This window comes from Podarcis pityusensis (genome assembly GCF_964106645.2).
Source record: "Podarcis pityusensis genome assembly, chromosome: 1".
NCBI lineage: Eukaryota > Metazoa > Chordata > Lepidosauria > Squamata > Lacertidae > Podarcis > Podarcis pityusensis.
Genome location: NC_138028.1, coordinates 122,106,350 through 122,119,081, shown reverse-complemented (window position 1 = coordinate 122,119,081; position 12,732 = coordinate 122,106,350). Strand labels below are relative to the sequence as shown.

Below are 12,732 nucleotides of genomic sequence, written 5' to 3'. Positions count from 1 at the left end.
CTCAGGCAAACACAGACCACTGAATACATAACAGGTGTGGTTCAGGGATACATTCCAGCCAGGCAAAATCACTTCAGGGGTTGCATAAGTTCAGGGCTGGTGGGGAGGGCAGCTCAGGGAAGAGTCCTAAAATCCAACTAGGGCTGTGAAATCCAAAACCTGCTCCTTTTCCCAGCTCTCCTTGCTCGTGCTAAGCAAACCTGGTTTCGGACTCTTCTAACTCCGCAGGGTTGTGGTGACCCTGGGTACATTTCCAAGAGAGCTTCAGACAAAAAGCATTCTAATTGTTCATCAGTGTGCATTTATGCCTATCGGTGACCAGCTAATGTCAAGCAAGCCGAGATTGAGAGAGAGAGAGGCTTTGCAGCCTAGAACCGTATGAGTCAGAATACAGCGGCTGCTGTTCCGAAATGCTACCAGGCTAAAGTTGGGCAAAGATCCAGGAACAGGATGCTGCAAGGCAGGGTGTGACAGAAATTCTGCCACTCAAAATGAGCAAAAATAAATAAATGTCTGCGTACATTCCTTCCCTTAATCAAAAGAATCATTGTTGGGTTTGTTCGTGATTACATTTAGATCCCTCTTTTCCTCCAAAGAGCTCAAAGCTGCAGAGTTCTCCCGATTGGCATTTTATCTTCAGAACAACCCTGTGAGGCAGATGAGGCAAAGAGAATGTGACTTGCCCAAGGTCACCCAGGCTGGGTGGGGATTTGAACTCTGGTCTCCCAAGTCCGAGTCCAGTGCTCTAACCACTGCACCACACTGGTCTTCCTCACTTGTTCCTTTCTCTCCTCCCAATTCCTGTTTCTGTTGGGTAAAGAGAAAAGAAAAATAAATAAATATTTTTTTAAAAAAATAGTGTTAAAAAGGAAGGATGGCTGTTTATTGCACTGTTCACAAATGTGTAACTATTGCGTAACTACCGTATTTTTTGCTCTATAAGACTCACTTTTTCCCTCCTAAAAAGTAAAGGGAAATGTGTGTGCGTCTTATGGAGCGAATGCAGGCTGCACAGCTATCCCAGAAGCCAGAACAGCAAGAGGGATCGCTGCTTTCACTGCGCAGCAATCCCTCTTGCTGTTCTGGCTTCTGAGATTCAGAATATTTTTTTTCTTGTTTTCCTCCTCCAAAAACTAGGTGCGTCTTGTGGTCTGGTGCGTCTTATAGAGCGAAAAATACGGTATGTGTAGCTATGAGCTATGTGTGGGTAGAGTGTCGGACTCCAACCAGGGAGACCAGGGTTCAGTTCCCCACTCAGCCATGCATCTCACGGGGTAACCTTGGGCCAGCCACTCATTCTTAGCGTAACCTACCTCACATTTTTGTTGTGGAGATTAAATGAGAAGGGGGAGAACCATGTAACCCACCTTGAGATCCAAGGAGAAGAAAGAAGCGATATACAGTGGTACCTCAGGTTACATATGCTTCAGGTTACATACGCTTCAGGTTACAGACTCCACTAACCCTGAAATAGTGCTTCAGGTTAAGAACTTTGCTTCAGGATGAGAACAGAAATTGGGCTCCGGCAGCGCAGCAGCAGCAGGAGGCCCCATTAGCTAAAGTGGTGCTTCAGGTTAAGAACAGTTTCAGGTTAAGTATGGACCTCCGGAACGAATTAATTACTTAACCTGAGGTACCACTGTAAATGCAATAAATTAATTAATATGACTTCAAAGATGACCATCCCTTAAATATAAATGTGGATTATTTATAACAGGTAGGGAATCTGTGGCCCTCCACTTTTAACATTTGGGGGGGTGAGGTATCGGTACTGTGTACCCTTGAGAACCAGCGGACGCAGGTGGTGCTGTGGTCTAAACCACTGAGCCTCTTGTGCTTGCTGATCGGAAGGTCGTTGGTTCGAATCCCTGCGACTGAGTGAGCTCCCATTGCTCTGTCCCAGCTTCTGCCAACCTAGCAGTTCGAAAGCACGCCAGTGCAAGTAGATAAATAGGCACCGCTGCGACGGGAAGGTAAACGGCATTTCCGTGTGCTCTGGTTTCTGTCATGGTGTCCCGTTGCGCCAGAAGCAGTTTAGTCATGCTGACCACATGACCCGGAAAGCTGTCTGCAGACAAACGCTGGCTCCCTCGGCCTGAAAGCAAGATGAGCACCGCAACCCCATAGTCGTCTTTGACTGAGGTTGCGGTACAGGGGTCCTTTAACTTTTTTTACCCATGAGTATCCCCAGAAAAAAAATTCACTGCTCACAATATAGGCCAGATCAAGGCTTGGGCCGGGGAGGGAAGTTGTCTCCCCTTTATCAATACAGTGGTACCTCAGGTTACGAACTTAATTTGTTCCGGAGGTCCGTTCTTAACCCGAAACTGTTCTTAACCTGAGGCGCGCTTTTACTAATGGGGCCTCCTGTTGCCGGCGTGCCACTGGCGCGCAATTTCTGTTCTCATCCTGGGGCAAAGTTCTCAACCCGAGGTACTACTTCCAGGTTAGCGGAGTTTGTAACCCGAAGTGTTTGTAACCCGAGGTACCACTGTACATTGTCTAGCTTCAGGGTCTTTATACCAGCTACCATGGGAGACTCATTAACAGTAGAATCCTTTTCTGACACAAGTTTTGCTTCAGCTGTACAACTGATAATCTGAGAATGATAAAAGAAAGCTAGCAGTGGCTGTGTTGAATTCTACCAAAGGGATTCCAAATGAGCCAGATGGAGGAGCTCTGTTTTTAAGAGAAGAACAAGGTTGCCATCTGGGGTCTGCCGTGAGCATTTCCGAGACATAACAGCTGCTCGAGGTTTTAATCGAGCAGAAGTTTAGGATGTAGGTTCTGATTTTGATTCTTCTTCCCGACATGTAGATACTATTTGGAAGGTGCAATTTTCATAGCTGTCAAACGTCCCTTATTTGGAGGGACAGTCCCTTATCCCAGTGCCATGTCCCGTTGCTGTCCCTTATTGATAGATGTCCCTTAAATTTCCCAGGTTTCAAAGGAAGCAGCTCCTCTCCCTCCCTGCCGGCCAGGGAGGAGGGAGGCTCCAACTGCGTTGCTTGGCTGCCCGGCCCTCCGCCCTCCTCTCACCAGCCTCGGCCCCCGGGAACCCCTCCCCACCAGGACTGGTGGGAGCCTCGGGCCCTTCCCCCACCATCCTCCTTGCAGCCGCCGAACTGATCGTCCCTGCCTGGGGCCTCCCCTCTGCCCGCTACCGCCGCTTCCGCTCCCGCTAGGCTGTACTGCAGCTGTGCCACCGAAGGACCCGGATGAGATGGGCAGCCTGGCATGGTCTATGAATTAATGAGGAGCCTTGAGAGGAGAACGAGGGCAACCATAGAGAAAGCAGTTCAGAGAGAGGAGGGAGAGGAGGAGGCGGAGGCGCGGGCAGGTGTTCCAAGGTCTACAAGGGAAGGACCGCAAGCGCTTCTCCCATAGATTTGTAGTGGTAGACTAGCATAGATGGTCTGATCTGCGGGTTTACTTTGGGCACTATTCCCCCCCCTTCCTCCCACCCCACCTGATGGAATTGAGAGCTGCAGATGGAGCACGAGAGGAAAGATACAGAACTGCAGCAGCATCTTCGTAGTTTGGACTTCGTTTTGCACGAAAAGTGGTTGCTGCTTGTAGTTATTTAACTGCAGTGTTTCATTGGCTGGTGTCTTGAGCAGCAACCTCCGGAAATGAAGGGCTAAAAACCGGCGCTGCTCTCCAAAATTATCTGGTCCCTTATTTTCAAATCTGTAAGTTGACAGCTATGGCAATTTTGTGCCCCGGATGGGTAAAATAAATATCAGAACCACATAGCTACCAAAATTTTATGGGAATAGGACCAGCTGTGTAGAAGTGAGGCTGTAATATGGGATGTTGCCTTGCAGTGTTTTGGTCCTTCGATTTCACAGCCTGTTCCAGAGGGAGTCATTAGGACTTCGCAGCTCCAGCCCCAGGAACTATTTAGTAGGGTGTTGCAGGGTTCAATCTCTCTTATGCTAACTAACATTTAGATGAAGTCGCTGGGCTAGATTCTCCAGACAATTGAAGTGTGTCATCATGAATGTTCCAGTATAGCATGCCCAACCCTATTAAAAATAAAATAAAAATTCTCTTTCCTATTTTTCTTTTTACAATGTTTCTCCAACAAAAATTAAATCTAAACAAAAACCAACCTTCTCTTCGACTTCCCTCCCCTCCCCTCTTTCTTATTTACTGCACAACCAATTCCAACCTATTTGTGAATTTAATCTTTTTACTCTCTGTAGGTTTTTGTTTTTTTACTGCTTGTGTTTATGTCAATCCTGCCAACGTTTTTGATTGTTTACAATTTGTCTACATATATTAAACAATTTCCCCGCTGTCTGTTAAAAAAGGTCTCTCACCTTGATTTCTTATTCTTTTGTTAAGTTTCAACACCACTGCATATTCCATCAGTTTTAATTGCCAAACTTCTTTTGTTGGGACTGTTTCTTATTTCCATCTTTGGCATAGAATTCAAATGAGACATTTGATGGTACTTCTTGATAAGGCGATATGGGAGTCATCTATTCTGAACGGATTATTACGCAGCACTTGAAAGCTTTTCAGTTTAGCTTTTTTCACATATAGGTTTTCAGGGGATGTGTGATTTAGGAGAGCTGCGGGATTCTGATGATGTGTTGTGGACAGGAGTGCTTTTTCCCCATCTCAGGCCGGTATGCTAACTACACTCCTTGCTTTGATAAGAGATTGGCACATCCAATTTTGCTGCCTGAGTTGAAACGGGAATGTGCCCGTCCTGCCACTGCCACCCCACCACTTACCGGGGTTGTGCGAGAGAGGTCTGCAAGATCTCACTCATTGGGGAGCTGCTTCCTCTGGTGCTCTGCCTCATCCCCACCATATATAGGTTAATAGCTGAAAATCCCCTTAAAACCCTATTCCTGCGTATCATACAACCTATGTCAGCCATTAGCAACAGTTATTAATAGTACACAGATGTACTGTATGGTTTTTAATCTCTGTGTAGAAGCCAGCAGCATTGTACGCACTTCATAAAAATATAAATTAATACAATAAAAGCATTTATGTTCCCCAGTGTATTAGTGTCTATCTAATCCACAGAAATTCCAGCACTGCGTACACACACACATAACTTGTAGGATACCATTTGCATTTAACAGCTGCGTTGCAAGCAGAAATTCAGCAGGTGCAACTTTCTCCATCACTGCAAGATGGGAAAGACCTGCTGTTGAATTTCTGATACTATGATAAGAGTTAAAAGATATAGCTTTCAGGGGACTGGGGGGAGGGGGAACGACAGCCCTTTCAGTCTGTCCACAGCACGACTGTGATGCAAGTGTTGCACACACCATCCGTGGGCAATGCCAACAGGGCAACAGCCGAGTGGTGCAGCGATAAAACCGCTAGCACATTCACTTGTTGTATTTTGTTGGTGGTGAGAGAGGTTGGTGGTGGCTTAGGGTGTGGTTGGTTGTCTTTGGTTGGCTGTAGTGAGAATTGTTTTTGTGTGTGAGCGGATATTTGTGTGTGTGTGTGTGTATTTTTGAATCACCCATACAAGTAACACGGACAGGAAACCCCACACATTCACTAAGTAGAATAATAGTGAAGGGGCATATTACAATATTGTTCTATTTATCCCCAAAGGGGAGGTTTTTCTACACCAGCCAGAAGGACAGGGTTTTTTTCTGTTGCTTAAACGTTACAGTGCAAACGGGCCTCTCTTTGGAATGTCTAGGCTTAGGCGGGTGAAAGATAAGAGCAAGGCTAAAATGGATGTTATTCTGGCCCCAGACCGGGGGGGGGGGGGGGAGACTGAAGACAAGGAGGCAAGTTGAAAGGGAGGAGGGTAACGCCGGAGACAAAGCCCCATTTTATTGCTATTAGTATAAATCACATGTTTTACATGTGAACACGTGTCAAGGTTCATGGCGTGGAAAGGCTGGTGCAGGAAGGAAGGGGGTCAAGCCCATGTAAGGACATAGGAAGTTGCCATAACTTTTGGTTTACAAGAAATCAGGTGGTTCACAAGAAATCAGGTGATAGTGTATTCTGCAAATGTATAAAAAGCTGGCTCGCTCAGAGTTTGGGGGCAGACATCGGGTAACGCGTGTCTGTACCATTATTTTGTCATGACAAAATAAAGGGATTTTTCCTGCAGTCATTTTGACTCTTTTCAAGCGTCTCTGTTGCTCCAAAGATCCCATCAGAAAAGGGGGTCATAAAGAATGTCCTACAATAGAAGCATAACCACCCAACCCCACCCAACTTACCATCCCCCTCCCATCTTCCCCCCCTTTTCTTCCTAATGGTTTAAACCAATTCATGAACCAATAACCTCCTTTTGTAGTTGACCTCCTTTGTAATGTTTTATTTTGAAATCTTTTAAGATAATATTTTAGTTTTCTGTTAATTAAATACTCTATATTTGACTTTCTTCAGATTGTGTTATTGATGTTTTAATATTCTGTAAGCCGCTTTGAGATTTTTCTTAAAAATGTAAAGCGGTATAGAAATGAAATTACAGTGGTACCTCGGGTTACATATGCTTCAGGTTACTTACGTTTCAGGTTACAGACTCCGCTAACCCAGAAATAGTACCTCGGGTTAAGAACTTTGCTTCAGGATGAGAACAGAAATTGCATGGTGGCGGTGCGGGAGACCCCATTAGCTAAAGTGGTACCTCAGGTTAAGAACAGTTTCAGGTTAAGAACGGACCTCCGGAATGAATTAAGTTCTTAACCCGAGGTACCAATGTAATAATAACAACTTATGCATTGACCACTAATAATGAATTATATATTGTAGATATCACTCCACATTCATTATGCTATTTTTGTGATATACAAATGACATGAGAAAACTTGGTATACTGATTTGCATAACATTATTCTAGTTTATAAACCTCCACTCCCACCCCCAAAGAAAACCACTAGCACATTTGCAAAGCTAAGCAGGGTCTGGTCTGGTTTCAAACTGGATGGGGGACTGCATTGTTGAGAAGGTTGGACTTAGATGACCCTTGGCATCCCTTCCAACTCTATAATTCTGGAGGCTGGTGGGGGGCAGGAAGGTAGAGAGTCCTGGGAGGCGGAGATGGGAATCAGGGGGGGAGAAGGGAGACAGTCGTTTATCAGCGAGGCCTCCAGGTGGCGTTAATGCCAAGAAACAAGGAGGCCTCCCACGTCATAGAGAAAGGGAAAGCAGGTGATGGAGAAAAATGTTTCTACTCGCTTCCCCAACAATTAAGGCATTGTTCCACTTTCCAGTTTCAGGGATAACACTTCTGTGTGCAGCCGAACTCCTCCGGATTACGGCGGGGAAGAATCATGGAGTCGGAAGGGATCCCCAAGGGGTCAGCAAGCTTTTTCAGCTGTATGCCGGTCCACCGTCCCTCAGACCATGTGGGGGGCCGGACTATATTTTGGAAAAAAAGATGAACGAATTCCTATGCCCCACAAATAATCCAGAGATGCATTTTAAATAAAAGGACACATTCTACTCATGTAAAAACACGCTGATTCCCGGAGCGTCCACGGGCCGGATTGAGAAGGCGATTGGGCCTGATCCGGCCAGCGGGCCTTAGTTTGCCTACCCCTGCCCAAAGGCCATCTCGTCCAACCCCCCGCAGTGCAGGAATCGCAACTAAAGAGTGGGCAATAGATCAACCTTTGCTGCAATCTAATGAGAGTGGGGTGGGGTGTTTTTTTGGGGGGTGGTGGCTGGAAACGCAAACAAACCTCTGTATCCCACCTGCAGTGTGAGCAGTGGGCTGCATTGCAGGGCGGCCGTGAGCCTCTGCCTGTACTCAGCAACGTGGAGGCAACAGCACTGGGCTACACTGAAGGGTTGTTGTTGTGTGCAGCTTCCCGTGCAATCTTATTAAGCACATCTGGGTTCTATGGGACTTGGTTGTAGTGTACAGTATTAAGAATGGACTACATGGCAGGGTTGTCGTAAACCGTTCCTGCGGTCACGGCCATAACTCCCTTGCAAAAATATTTAAAGGCTTAAAAATCTTTTAAAATCGCGCAAAATAAGACCCATTGCCGCTGTCCAGTCGCAGCTACGTCATAAGGTTCCCCCCTTTGATACTTATGGGCAGCTCTCACGGTCAGGATTGTGTTGCCAAAGGGAACTCGGAAACGCCGCATCCGGGCTATGCGATGCGGCTCTTGCCTTTTACTTGATCTCTTGCTTCCTGTCCACTCCCCGGCCTCTCTAGGCCGCGCGAACTCTGTGCTCTGAAAAGTTTTCCAAACCGTTGACGCGCTAAGAGTCAGCTGCGCGCGCGTGCATAGCGGCGCAGCCACGTGATGTCATCACCTCGCGCCCTGCCGGCCTCCTCTCCTCATACCCGTCGAAGCCGTGCGTTAGTGGGCGAGAGAGCGCCGGTGGCAGGATGGGGCTGCCGGCTGTGGCTCCGGTGTTGAGGCGGAGGCTTCCCAGGTTAGACGAGGCCGGCGGCCCTGCGAGTGGGGCGAGGGCCGAGAGCGGCGTCGAGAAGCGCAGCCCCGCCTCCCTTTCCTCAGAAGTAGCCTTGAACGCAGTGGGAGCTTACTCCCGAGTAGCGGGGCCTGCGCTGCGTAGCTTTCGCTGAACACTCTTATTATTACCGTCCTGGATGAGGTTATAAACTTCAACCAGGCCATTGGATTATTAACAGTCCTGTTAAATGTGTTTGAGGGAAGGGTGTGTGTGTGTGTGTGTGTGTGTGTGTGTGTTATTTCTTTTGTTCTTATACTTTGTTTTTACTACGCATTTTTGTGGTTTTATTCCATGAACCGCCCTGAGATCTTAGGATGAAGGGAAGTATACAGATTGAATAAATAATAATAATAATAATATAAAAGGTAAAGGACCCCTGGACGGTTAAGTCCAGTCCAAGGCGACTATGGGGGTGTGGCACTGATCTCCGCTTTCAGGCCGAGGGAGCCAGCGTTTGTCCACAGACAGCTTTCCCGGTCATGTGGCCAGCATGACTAAACTGCCTCTGGCACAACGGAACACTGTGACGGAAACCAGAGCGCACGGAAACACCGTTTACCTTCCCGCTGCAGCAGTACCTATTTATCTACTTGTAGTGGTGTGCTTTCGAACTGCTAGGTTGGCAGGAGCTGGGACAGAGCAACAGGAGCTCACTCCATTGTGTGGATTCGAACTGCCAACCTTCTGATCGGCAAGCCCAAAAGGTTCAGTGGGTTTACAATTGCCCTTTCAGCCGTAAGGAATGCCTCCCATAAGTGCCTCTGACCATGACTGCCCCAGAGGGAAATGGACAGTGTTAAGAGCAGGAACTGTTTTCTAGGTCATGAAAGAGAAGAAGGAAACTTATGGAAGATGGGAACAGGTGCTTTGGGCTGCCGAGATTCAGGAACAAAATCTCTTTAAATGAAGGCAGCTCTTTGTGGTTCATGCCCTTTGTTTTTCAACAGGTGTGTGTGTGTGGCGACAGGTACTTGCTCTCCCTGCGGGTTCCAGCAAGCGTCCCATTTCTGCATGTTAAGGTCATATTAAGGTGATCCAAGGTGAAGGGCGATGTCAACTCAGCTCATTGGCTGAATTTAAAGTTGGGGCTTTAAAGAGGGACCAAGTAGTTAAATGATCCCTATGAGAAGAAAAAAGTCTGGAGTGTAAGAAGGCTTATCCTGCTATGTGGAATGCTTCCTTCTTGGCTGAAAATCATTTCAAATTTAATTTTTGGACATGTTTGTGTTTATGTTAAGGTGTACCAAAAGCACAACATAGGAAAGGTAATGTAGGGAAGATGTATATTTTTTCCCAGAAAGCTGGTCTATTTGTCCTAAAGTTTGCACATGAATGATGCTTATTCGTTTGTTCATTCAGTATACCACCCTTCATCTAAAAATCACAGGGCAGTTCTCAACATCAAAATACAACATACATAATAAAACAAAAACAAACCAATAGCCCCTCTCCCACGAACACATTTTAAAAGCCATATAAGGTTAATCAGCCAACACCTGGTTGAAGAGAAAAGCTTCTGTCTGGCACTTAGAACACAATATAAAATGGATGTTGGGGGGAAACCCATGTTAATAAATATGGAGTACTCCCCGCACAAGCCTACAATTCTCAGACTTCCCTGGGTCGATTCATAAACTACTCTAGAAAGTCCCCCCCCCCTGCTGTTTCTGCTTTAAATGTATAGTGTAGGTGTGGCTGACAAAAGCATGTGCTTGATTTGCTTGACATTTTTACATAGGCTGTGGCAGAAGATATGGCTGAACTTGGTTTTCTTGTTTCAGATTGAAGCCATTCAGCAGGTTACAGGTCATTGTAGAACATTTGGTAAGTGTGGAGGTCTCCTTCAGGTTGGGGAGGCTAAAGTGGGTTTGGTAATGTTCAATATGTAAACTGTTTTCAGCAAGCCCATGGGGGCTTTTGAATTGTGCTCCTCCAACAACCTCTCCAGAAGACAAAAACACAAGTTTCAAAGGCAATTTATGATACAACAAGCCCACAACTTAAGTTCCGGGGATCTCACCTAAAGCCAAAGTCGCATTGGGTATAATGGCTGGTGGGATTGCCAGAGTCTTTTCCTGAACGCCCACCAACTTTTTAATTTTTAAAAAATTATTTTGCCAAGCGCATAAAGCTGAATGCACACAAGTCAAATGTGCATAAGTTGTGGGCTTCCTGTATACTGTTCATGTGGGGGAAAGGCAGGAGACAAGCACTTGTGGGCATGCATAAGCTCATACATGAGCCTAAAGTAGTTAGATAGGAACATAGGGAGCTGCCTTATACCAAGCCAAACTATTGGTCCACCAAGCTCCGCATTATCTGGCAGTATCTCTCTGGGGTTTCAGACAGGGAGTCTATCCCAGCTAGTGGTGCCCGCGATTGAACCTTGGACCTTCTGCATGAAAACTAGAAGCTTTTGGATTCCAGCTCCCATCAGTTCCAGCCAGAATGGCCATATAGAATGGGAGTAGTAGTAATATCTGGAGAGCCAGTTTTCCCTCCCCTGCTCTAAATAATTTGCATGCTGGAACCAACTTGCAAATTAGCAGCTTGGATCTACACACAGGAACACCACCCCCAAGTCAGAAATAAAATCGTTGTAACAAAAGAAAGAAAAACCCGCTATGTAAAAATCACATTGATTGTTTTTTGCTCTCTGGTGCCATCTGGTGTTGCGTGTTTATAACACATTCAGAATGTTGTTTTTTGACGAATGTGGCTGAGTCCCTTGATTTTTTTATTTATTTATTGTTCTTCTTTCAAATATGCAGAGTATGTCCAAGACGGCAGCTTCTTCCTCTGAGGTTCTCTTGGAAAAAAAGGGGTGTGCTGGTGTTATAACCATGAACAGACCCAAGGCTCTGAATGCATTAAATATATCCATGATTCGACAGATGTATCCACAACTGAAGGTTGGTGCTTTTCTTTTAAATCAGTGCTGTGGGCACAGTGTGTGGATTGACAGAGGAGGCCATTCAAGGGCAGCACTTTGAGCAGCGGCTATAGCCCATCACATTTTTTCTACACTTCAGCAGCTGAATGTGTGAACTGCCTCTGTTGAAAACCATTGGGTTTGAGGTGGTGCGAAAGTTCTGTATGCAACATATGATCTATGACGTCTCATTCACTAACAAAAGCCATGTCTTGACCTCGCATTCATTCAGTGATGAGCATGCATGTGCAAACCAAGCCAAGGGCTCTGGATGAACCAGCAATCAGATTAATTTTATGGCCATCCTTCTGATTTAATTGGGGGTGTACTGGAGAGTGGGGAAGGACCTGAAAATGAGAACAGCGGAAATGCTGTTACCGGTAGTGGATTTTATCTACAGTCACTGAATAAGTAACAGGCAGTACTGAGATACACACACCATGTTCATCTTCACCATATTTACAGAATTATACTGGTGGTCTTAGTGGCAGCAACCGTACCCTGTGGTGTCCCACAGCCAAACAGAAATCCCTATTTGAATGGCAGAGTACAGTGGTGCCCCGCAAGACGAATGCCTCGCAAGACGAAAAGCTCGCTAGACGAAAGGTTTTGCGTTTTTTTAGTCGTTCCGCAAGACGAATTTCCCTATGGGCTTGCTTCGCAAGATGAAACGTCTTGCGAGTTCTTGTGAGTTTGTTTCCTTTTTCTTAAAGCCACTAAGCCGTTAATAGCCGCTAAGCCGTTAATAGCCGCTAAGCCGCTAAGCCGCTAATAGCCGTGCTTCGCAAGATGGAAAAAACCGCAAGACGAAGAGACTCGCGGAACGGATTAATTTCGTCTTGCGAGGCACCACTGTAGTAGGAAGGGGAGGGGGAAGCCTGGAAGCAAGGCCAAGAAAGGCAGTATTGAAAGCAAGTGAATATTGCTTCAAGGGAGGGAGAAGAATGAATGTAACTGCTTCCTCTGGAAAAAGGAAATGTCTCAAGGGGGATTCCTGTGCAAGGTGGGAAGTGGTGGGAATGGATATTTCCCCTTGTCATCTGCAGAGTCAACATTATAGGAAAGGGCTCAGGCTGGCTGGGGGTTTGCTTGGCTTTGCAGCTTTTCTTAAGTTAGGGAGGGGAGAAGGGCAAGGGGAGGTGAGATGTGGCTTCCCTGGACTTCCTCTGGAGGAAGGGCAGGCTATAAATCAAACAAACAAATTTCACTGGGATCCTAAGAAGCCAGGGCCTTTTATCGCTCTCCTGGACTTCTGTTCTATTGCCTGGTTCAGCCATGGCTCAGTAGGGGGAAGTGCAGTGCATGTTGATTCAAGGTTTCGACAGGTTGCTGAGATTCATCCCGAAGGTGTGGCATTGCTGCCGTCT

At 46.3% G+C, this 12,732-nt stretch overlaps 1 protein-coding gene across 1 annotated transcript in view; it reads left to right on the top strand.

The window, feature by feature from the left end:
- Window positions 1–8,227: 8,227 nt before the first annotated feature.
- Window positions 8,228–12,732, top strand: part of HIBCH (3-hydroxyisobutyryl-CoA hydrolase) — a 52,985-nt gene continuing 48,480 nt past the window's right edge. Inside the window, exons 1-3 of the mRNA XM_080972131.1 lie at window positions 8,228–8,394; window positions 10,215–10,257; window positions 11,205–11,345. Of these exons, the coding sequence (XP_080828257.1) occupies window positions 8,348–8,394; window positions 10,215–10,257; window positions 11,205–11,345 (231 nt within the window). The 5' untranslated portion in view covers window positions 8,228–8,347. The remainder of the gene's footprint in view (window positions 8,395–10,214; window positions 10,258–11,204; window positions 11,346–12,732) is intronic.